The 10,226-nt window shown below is 38.8% G+C and overlaps 2 protein-coding genes across 2 annotated transcripts in view; one reads left to right on the top strand and one right to left on the bottom strand.

The window, feature by feature from the left end:
* Nucleotides 1-6,575, bottom strand: part of EPCAM (epithelial cell adhesion molecule) — a 12,084-nt gene extending 5,509 nt beyond the window's left edge. The window contains exon 1 of the mRNA XM_026844657.1: nt 6,500-6,575. Within this exon, the coding sequence (XP_026700458.1) occupies nt 6,500-6,575 (76 nt within the window). The remainder of the gene's footprint in view (nt 1-6,499) is intronic.
* A 1,997-nt stretch (nt 6,576-8,572) lies between these two features.
* SPDYA (speedy/RINGO cell cycle regulator family member A) overlaps nt 8,573-10,226 on the top strand; it is an 8,760-nt gene continuing 7,106 nt past the window's right edge. Inside the window, exons 1-2 of the mRNA XM_026844656.1 lie at nt 8,573-8,675; nt 8,916-8,982. Of these exons, the coding sequence (XP_026700457.1) occupies nt 8,573-8,675; nt 8,916-8,982 (170 nt within the window). The remainder of the gene's footprint in view (nt 8,676-8,915; nt 8,983-10,226) is intronic.

Here is a 10,226-nt window from a genome sequence, read left to right as displayed (position 1 = left end):
CTGACCTTCAGAGGGCCGGGGCGGCGGGAAGGCCTCCCCGGGGGCGGCCGGCCCTGAAGCCTCTCTCAGGCCTGGCCCTGCGGCCGCAGGGCCCTGCGCCTCCTTTCCCGCAGGAGAGAAGGGGGCCGGGGGGTGTTTTCTGTCTCCTCTGCGGGCAGGCGGCCACGGATCGCTCCCGCCGTCTCCTCTCGGTGAGCGGGGAGCCAGGGATGCATGCTTCGTGGTTAGTTCACGTCCAGTGGTGCCCTTGGAACTACTCCATGAGGATTTAGGGTTTTAAATAAATCCTGATAATCCCTCAGTTAAGAAAAAAACAGAACACCTATCTGTATAGAATAAACTATTTCTGAAGGATCTGAAGGTTGTGTTTTTTTAACTGCTGCACTACCTTAGGACTGCTTGTCGCTTCCAGTGCTGTGGTATCCACACTTCCTTGTTCAGAAAAATGTAGTCTTTGGTGCTTTGTCTCTGAGCAGCAGAGCTTTGTGGGAACCTACAAAATGGTAGGTAGTGCCAGAGCCCTAAAAGGCTGCTGAGGAGGCAACATAGGAAAGCCTGCTGCAGGTTTTAAAATGGCTTCAAAGTATAAAAGCAGTGCCAAAATGGAAGACAAAAGATAGGTATGGTACACTGGTAATATTTTCCAAAGGTTCAAGTTTATTAATTCAGTTAAAAAAAATATGTATAGATCTTTCTGAAAGATATATTAGTGTCCCAGAAAAACGAGTTATTTTAGTAGAGGAGAAAATGAGAATGACATTCCTCCAAGTCTGTTCCTGCATTTATGAGAAAACAGCATTTCCAGACTTGAAACTTCCTCTTACCAATGTTCGTGTTCACTGTACAATAAAAACACGTTGCTGCTTTTGTACTTGCAGACCTCAGTTCATGAAACTGAAACCTTTGCATGTTCTGAAATGTAAGTGCAGGTTATCTACCTTTGTGGTTTTGTCTCTGTGCACAGTCGTGTTCATGCTGCATCTTTGGTTTTGTATTTACTGTTTTCCACAGTGGCCTGCTGAAATCAAGTAGGTGCTGTCTCAGGTGGACCCAGATTAAATGACTGGGTTTTGGGTCTGCTCCTAGTACAGCCCAAAATTAGAGTTTTGCAGCTTTTATCTTGATTGTCCTTGAAGTTTTGTGTGGCTTCTTACTCTTCTGATACACTTATCAAAGACTCAAAATAAGATTATGATCTTAGGAATCTGAAAACTTGGGAAGACATTAAAGTCTCAGATACAGACTTCTCACATTGCTGTGGTCAAATGGTGGCATTCTTCAGAAAGATGAGCAGGGTCAATAGGCTCAGAAATGCCTCCCTTATTGTAAAGCTCATTTTCTATGTAAATGTCCTGGTTTGTTCAAGATGAGAAGAGTTATCCTGTCATTACCAAATCGCCAAGCTGAACTATGTAAATCTTCATAAGGAACAGTGACTTTTATGATAGCCTTTTGCCTTTTTTTAAAAATACATAAATTTAGAACAACAGAACAGTCTGGGTACATGCTAATCCTCCTTGTTTTCCCGGCCCTTGTTCCGTGTAGGTAAACCTCTGTGCTTGTTTTAAAAATCCAAGCCTTAGTCTGCAGTCTTGAAACCTCACAATGGCTACTTCTGAAAGTAGCACTGCTTCTTCAAACACCTCCAAATACCAGACAGGTCTTTGTTGTCAGTGTACAAAAAATGGTCATAACCTTTAGTGTCTAAGAGTTGAATGGGCTTGGAGTATTTGTGTGGACTAAAGAAGCTTCTTACAGTGTGTTGTGGCTTTTTAGTGTGATATGTTTTCCCTGAACTGTTAGTTATTGCTTGTAGAAAGTCATACCATAACTGTGGTGCAATGATAGGTGCATCATGTTGCTTTGTAGTACAGCATTTAATCTGGCTCTGATTTGCAGGAGCTAACAAACAGCTCATTATCTGTAATTTCCCCAGGTTTCCAAATGTGACGAAATTATTGTTTAAACATTGCTGAGTATTTTAGAAGCAGAGAGGGTTGCTCTAGACAGTCATTCCCCAGCAAAGTAATGGAAATGAGGGATCATTCACAATAGCATTAATCTTACCCTCTTTCCAGGTTATTTTGATGGAAGCTTCTACGTAGAACCAAATTCAGTGGAGCAGGCATGTGGTTAAAAAGATAAAAGAGCCCAAATATCAAAGTAGCTTCATTACACAGATACCTTGTGTCTAGGGGGTTGGAAGGCAATGTCTTTTTCATACCTTTTGTGGCGATATGTCACTCTTTGTGCTGGAATACGTGACCTTATTCAATGGCTATTCTATATTAATTTCCTCAGTGTACAGCTCTAAAGGTAGGAACTTGCTTATTGGTTATAAACAGTATAATTTTATCAACTGTTGGAGATACCTCCTCTTATCAAATAGCTGAATGCTGATTAGGCAGTGCAGTGTAGGCTAGTTGTGGTTTACACATATTAAAGCATAATTACAGCCCAGACAAATTATAATTTAAATGCTACGAGCACATTACTGCCTCTGTCATATAGCAAAAAGAAAAAGAAAATGTTTTGATCACCAGGCCCTAGAGAATATGTAAACTTAAATTAGGAAAACTCATGTGATCTGTATTTTTCAACTTTCACTCTGTAATTTACATCTGCTCTGGATCTATTTGGAGAATAAAGTTCAGTTCACTAAAGTACTTAAGAGCCACTGATGCCAGTGGGAGATTTTCTGTTGACTTCAGTGAACTGTGAATCAGATCTGAGGAGATAAATCCAGCTCTTTCTGAAGTCAGAATTAGTGTGATACTGGGATCTGGCCTAGGTCTTTATGAGGTTATTTCTGGGTCTTCTCTAGAAATTGGGTAAGTGGGCCTTGTGATACTCCCCAGCCACAGAAAAGGGACAAAATCTGCATTCAGGGAAAGTTGCAAGGGTGTATGAATCACTCCTGAAGTATCAGGAAATGCTGCAAGGTGGGGCTGTGACATGCACTATGGTCAGCAGATCAGTGAGATGAGTGGAGAGAGCATGATCAGTGCCATTGGAGTATTTGGCAATCTCGCTCTAACTGAGAATCTTCAGAGGCTGCAAACCTGATCAGTTTGGGGTGTACCCTTCCGAAGATAACTGAAGTCTTGTCCTTAGAAAGTAGGCCATGCATTATACCAAATTGCAAAACAGAGTCTTACTAGTGTTTCCAAAACAAAATTAATGGCTTTCGAAAATTCATGATGACTTTTCACTGGTTAAGGCTGACAAAATTAGAAACAACCAGAAACAGTCTTATACTCAAAAGTGCCAACCATTTTTTTGATGGTAAACATTGTTATATACGTTACCTATATTATAGATTGCTTGGGAACTTTTTATTAGGACAGTTTTAGAAAGTTTGTGTTCATTTTTTTCTGGACTGCACCATCTTCATAAAATGAAGCCTTGAAAGGACTGTAGGAAGAGGACAGTATTGAGAAATTATTTAGAAAATCTTGTCCATGATGTTTTCTGAAGGTTCCATGACTTCACAGATCGATATATGCTGCTGCTCAAAGGAGTATAATAAAACTGGTGTTTCTGTGTGTTGTTGTTGGTTGGGTTTTTTTTTTCAGGTTTGAGAACACCATATAACAGGTAATGATTGTTATATTGATTTGAATAATGAGTCATGGAGAACTTAAATGTTTCAGCCATATGGAGCTGGTCAAATATAGAGCCAATAAGAAAATAAATGAGCAGTCCTATGTCTTTCTACTAGACTGTCTAACGACTGAACACCATAAAAAATCTAGTTTATACATTTTGTTTATTTTTGACCTGTTTCTAGATTATTACTTTTTTTCTTTGAATAATAACACAGTTTATAAATGTAACTATGTTTGTGTATTTTGCCAAAATTGTCACGCATACCAGAGATGGAAATTAGTTCAGAGACAGTGGCAACACTCACAAAGCTGTCCCTAGAGTCAGAAGCCCGCAGCTTGGTTCTCTATCAGGCTGGAGACCTTTGACTGAAAGTAAGAGTATCTACTAAGAGGTAAAGCGCTGTTGGTTCAGAGGTTCACAAAACTAGACAGGGTGTAGCCACAGGAGAGAAATGCTCATGCAATTAATGTATGTTCTATTTGTGTCTTTGAGGATTATAGAAACCAACCTGTCTGATATGTTGTGGCATCTTCACCTCTCTGCCAGGGCTTAGTCTTCACTCCAGTGGGTGGGGTCAGTAAGAGGCTTGTCATCCTTGCCTTTACTTACCTGAAAACATATCTCCATGGCTCTTATACCAACAGCATTTTTTAGAGCATCTTTGTCAGCATTCAAAGCTCCTTAAAATGCACAGCATTAGACGCAAACACTTGATAATTCTTCATCTAGACTACTTCGTAGCAGAAAGGCAAGCCTATTGCTTTCATACTGTGCCCAACTCCCCAGAATACTCACTGGTTTAGTAGGGCTTGGAAAGGGCTCAGGGGAAAACACCAGATAGCAAACTGTAGTAAGAGAAGCCCCATTTACACCAAATTTGTTTCAATTCTGGCATCTGAGATACTTTTTTTTGCCCTTTTAGCCATTCTCTGTGAAAGAAGATACAGATGGAACTTTGTCAAAACACTTGTTAAAAACTGTTTGAGGGGAGTCCTAAATAGTTTTTAACATGTTTTATCGCATGACAACATCTCTGTGCTGTAGGCAGAGCCAAAGCAGATGGTTATGCAGACATATAGTTGTCCTGTCTCTCAGTATGGTGTTTTATCGGAAGGTACATTAAGTACTTTTCTGACAACGTGAAGGTGTCTGCCATTAAATTTGCTTGTGTCCTACTTGTGTATATGTACAGGTCACTAGAAGGCTAGGTAGACTGTGGATTTACAGTATGTCAGGTAACCCACAGTAACAACCTCTGTACACAGCTGTACCCAGCAGTAAGCAAGAGACATTTATTCCTCAAGGTAAACAGGATCACAGCATGCACACAGGCAGTTTCCAGGGAGCAGCTAACATGCTGGAAATCTCCACCCACTCTTGCCTCACTAACTTGTGCGTGTAGTCATACCCCAAGCAAAGGTTAATAAATACACCCATAAGCTGAGCAGAAAAATCTCATCCCACAAACACCATTTCGCATAACACAATGGACAAAAAAGAGTAGAGTTAACAGAGCTAGGGGTTCCATAGCTCACAGAATGCTTTTTTTTTTTTTTTCCTCTTGATGAAATAAATTGCTTTTGTGTCGCGACTACTTTCCTAGTTTGAGTTTCCCTTATTTTTTCAGTTAGCAATAGCTGTTACCAAAGTTCATCTGTTTCTCTTTGCCCTTTAATTTACAGCCCCTGTACTAGTCATTTTATTGCTTCAACCTCTGAGTGAGAGAACTTTTACAACTTGTGATTACCGAACTCAGAGAAAGAAGAAAGCTTTTTGACCTGCTGTGGAGTAATTATAGAGCCCACTGCTTCTTGGGAGGGGCATTCAATGTTTTAACAAACTGTGGCAACACTAATTTAACCATGTGGAGTCTGGACCATTGGATGGGAATGAAAAAAAAATTCCAGACTTTCCGGCTTGTGTTTTAACTTGTCTGCTTTTAGTCTCCAAAGGGCTGTCCTTTAAGTTCTGCCTTCCCACTACTGAACTTGACGCTGTTCCTTTCTGAGCAGTATGAGGGGATTGAAGCCAAACTATTTGCATATGAAAATAATTTTCCCTTACTTCAGAAATTATAGTTACATTACTCTTGATTAATCTTTTCATGGGGTGAGTCTTCTGAATGCTGTGCCTTGAAAATAAGGCTCTTGACGATAGAGAAATTGTTCTGTCTTAGCTATTACTATATTTTCATATTATAGGGGCTGTGGTCATGGACAAAGATTCAGTTGTATTCAACAGTGTAAAAACAGGGAATAAATAGATACCCTGTGTTTGAAAGAGTTTGTGATCTGAATAGTGTGACCAGTAAACTGAGAGGTAAATCTAAACTTTGGAATTGGAAAATGGCATGAGAAGGATTTGATGCAATTTAAATATTTTGCCTCACTATAGAATCGTCATCCAGCTACCTAGGAGTTTGAAGGCTGTTACCTATTCTTCATCCACTCAAATGGCTGTTGTTTTAAAAAATGCTGAACTCACCTTCAGGAAAAAATACATTATTTTCAAAGTAGCAGGTTTTTTACTTTTGATCTCCCTAAATATAAAGGTAGATTTATTTCCTGCATAGTAATTTGCATAGATCTTTCATGATTTTATGTACTAACGTGTGCATATATATTACATCAGTGAGACTATGCATTTGGGGTATTCACTAGGTGTGAATGGAGTATTTTCAGATAATGTGATTTTATGAAAATGTTTTTTAAAGTAAAATTCATGGAAGTTTTATTGGTTCAGCTCCATTGTCATCGTAAAGATTTTTGAAGTCTAGGGTTTGCTAGTTGTTTCTGAGAGATGAGAGGAGAAAAACAGAAGCTGAAGTGTTCTCATTTTTCATTGCAAATGCAGGCATGCCAGCAGCGCCCTGGGCACGGCCGACACGCACCTGCTCCCTGCTCTGGCACCTGTGTCCCGGGAAGCCTGGTGCTCCTGGCAGCCAGAACAAATGTCTCCAGGGTCATGGTGCTATAGAGGAGTCCTGTTTATTAGTCCTCTTTGCACAACACGGTATGAAGAAACAGCATGGGTAACAAATAACCATGGTTATTAAATATTCCCCAATGCAAAATACAATCTCCAGTGGCTTTAAAAAGTTAGAATATGGTGCATGACATCAGAAGGTTCAAAAAAACACTTAAAGGGGTACTGTATGGTTCATCCTTTTCCCTTTAGTGTAAAATACGCACTCAGAGTTTGGAGTTGCTGATGTTGAGAGTACATCATTCATCACTTGCCGTTTTGTGACATGATGATGAAGACCTAACGTAGTCTATCTCATCTATTTATTTTGAGAAAATAATTGGAACTCTTCAGATAACTACTTCATATCATTTACAACCAGCACAGAACTAACAATCCTTAAAAATAAATCATAAAGGCTTCCACTGTCTGCTTTGTATTAGTTCATACCGGATCTCAGTCTATTTACAGTAGAAGTGAACAGCAAGTTCAAACCTATGTCCCCAGTACTTCATGTAGATTTGCTGCTGCAGAGGACTTGGCTGTTTTGAAGTATGCAGAAGCAGCATGTTTAAACATGCACTGTTTGCTGGCAGCCTTGACATTCTTTTACCATTTGCTGGTTTAGTCTAGTCAGTACACTTCTTGTTCACTACATAATTTCCAAATTATTTTTTCCTTCTAGTTCCTGAATTTCTCAGTACCTGAGAATAACTACACCTGTTCTTGGACTTAAGTACTAGAAAACCCTGCTGTATGCTTAGAAGTTCTTTTCAAGTAAACAAAGCTGAAAACAATTTCTCGTCTATCCATTAATGACATAGACTTAAGTGGCACCAGACCACTTGTAGTTCTAATCATACTGTAACATTTTTCAAAAGCAAGGATTTAGGTATAGGGCACCCTTGCAGTATCCTTACTTGCCACCTCAAGTAGCAAACATGTAAGGCAAGTCTGTTATGCTTAGTCCTAGCCCAGGCACCATGATGCATTACTGATTTGTTTCATGCAACTCATCTAAATCCTTATTCTCTCTTCCCACATAAAAAACAGGTTTCTGGTGATAGATGTGGGTTCAGGTGGTTTATCTGTACCTTTCTAATTTACTGAAACTTGTATGACTTGCTACACCCTTTATTCTGAACAAGTTAACCACATGTCCAAAGTTTGCTTTTTAGAGGAACGTTTCAGTTTAGTTATGGTCTTTAGGAACTAAGCTCTTGGCCTGTATGCATTTCATCTAGAACATGTTTGATTGAGAGGCTGGGTTCCCCTCAACAAGGTCAGGGAGCTGTCTCTACAGGGACGAGAGACTTTTTTTCCTATTTCACAATCAACAATTGGGAAAAGTCTGTAACTGAAAAATATTTATTTTACTGTGAACAATGATCTGTATTTAAAAGAAGCAATAGTTTTTCTTCATGACTTTGTTTAAAAAGAAATACCAGGTGTTCTTCCTATGCTACTTTATCTTTCTTAAACAAAGAAAAGTTCACTGCAAAGGGGATCAGAGGCAAGAGGCATTTGTTTTCATACCTCACAAATATTAAAAGATTTTTAAAAATTTATGTATAGTCTAAATATAATTTATTAAAATGCTAGCCCTGTGTTTTTCTTCAGTGACGCTTCTTAATCTATCTGTAAATGACTCAATCACTGAAAAATTTGAAGTTCGTTTTTCATTTAAAGGAAGCAAGCGGCTCTGCAGCTTCAATGCATTTATGGGTTTGTTTTTTGTTTTTTGTTTTTTGTTTTTTTAAATAAGATTTTTAAAGAATCCCAGGTCTTTCAAACCCAGGTCTTATTCATTATATATAGATATATATAAACATCCGTTAAAACTGTGATAACATACAAAGATAAAGAGTAGCTAAACTGGGTTAATGTTCACCTACAGGAAGGATTAGGAATTAAGTATAACACGAAATCCAGTGTATTATACTAGACAAATGCTGCATTGTCTCAGTTTAAATTGCTGGTGGTGAAACAGTGCCCCCTGATGCCCAGCAAACTACTTGGAAATCGGAAAGCTGCATTCTTCCGGATATTCTGGGATGAATTGTTCGACGACCTTGTAGAAACTGTAGTTAATAACAAGCAAAGTTGAGAACCAGTTAAATCCACTATATCATGCAGAGGATTTAGAGTCATGTAAAGTTCTGTTTCCTTAGTGTCAGTGTGTTCAGGCATCAATCTTTCCATGTTGATGTTCTTCCATGATGTTTCCAAGTTGAATCCTTGGGTCATCCTCATTTTAAAAATCCTACCTCAGGCTGCTGCGTCCTGCAAGGAAAAAAAGGTCATGTTGCAGATTTTCTCACAGATTTTTCTTACAATTTCAGTTTCCTCAGATCTGAGCCAAGGTTATGCAGGTAGTCTTTATCAGAGCAGAGCCCTGAGTCCTGGGAGGTAGGGGACAGTACAGTGGGGGTTAAAGGGTCACAATACCTGTTGAATAACTTAACTCTAACAGATTTTTGAGTGAAAAGAAAAAAAAATCTTTTATTATTTAGTCGCAGAACCACCAGCTCAAGAAATATTTTAGAAAGCGGAGAACTACAGGAAACAAACATACAAATCCTGGAAAGCTCTGTGTGGATAAAGATCTACATTTTAAGTAATTTTTTATTGATAAGCCAAGGAATACAAATATGAGGGTGTAAAGACTAAGAAAGCATGCACTTTACAATTATCATTGCAGTATTACATTTTGCAGTAGGGCAAAAAAATGACAGAAGTTTGTTTCCTAGTCTGAATGGTTTAGATGGTTATGTGGAAATTTCTGTAACTTATCCTTTCTTTGTTTTCCACAGTTACCAAATGAATGGTAATTAATTGGAGAGTGCTTTGAGTTCCTTAGAGAAAAGATATTATGCAAAAATAAAAATTCAACGCAGTGTAAGTCAACCTGAATACACAGGTATATGGAGAACCTCAAAGAAATAGTTTGCCCAACTGATGTATTTAGTATCATCTTTGCCCTGCTGGAAAAGTTTCCTGATTTCAGCCTGTTCCATACAGAGATGTTAATTCATACATTTACTGCTTGATATGTTTCTTCCCTTTCTAGGGTACAGTATCATAAACTTGATGTGACCTTTCCCTGAATATGCTCACTAACTCAAGGCACCTAAATATAGTTGTCTAGCACATTATTAATAAAAAATGAGGAAGGGGTAGAAAGGCCTCTCATTACCATAACAAATGAGACCAGTTACACTTTAATTGGCCTGTACAGGGGGAAACAATGAAACTAGATGCCACCTTCCTCGAACAAATCTTTAGGTCTTTTGTTAACAGACAGTAAGATTTCACACTGAATCTTACTGGTGAAGGGAGTTTTTCATTATTGCTACATTTCAATAGACAGCCTTACACTAATCGCAAACTACTACATGTGTTAATTGCTTCTATGGAAAAGTAACAGCAGGTTGTATTGCACTTGTATTTTTAATGATTTTTAAAGTTAGGTTTGCCTTCTCCCTCACGTCCCGCGTCTTCTGGGGTGTGTGTGTGTGTACGTGTTTTATCATCCTGGGGAGACGTTTTAAGGACGCTTTTACAATGTTGCTGGGCAGCTGAGAGATTTAAAGTCTCGTTGTAAAACAGTTTACGGTAGAGGAAAGGGTAACGGCCCCCCACAGGCAGCGCTG

Source organism: Athene cunicularia (assembly GCF_003259725.1).
Source record: "Athene cunicularia isolate RWA chromosome 3 unlocalized genomic scaffold, athCun1 chr3_part1, whole genome shotgun sequence".
Classification (NCBI taxonomy): domain Eukaryota; kingdom Metazoa; phylum Chordata; class Aves; order Strigiformes; family Strigidae; genus Athene; species Athene cunicularia.
The sequence above is the reverse complement of the archived record's forward strand: the minus strand, read 5'-3'. Positions and strand labels throughout refer to the sequence as shown.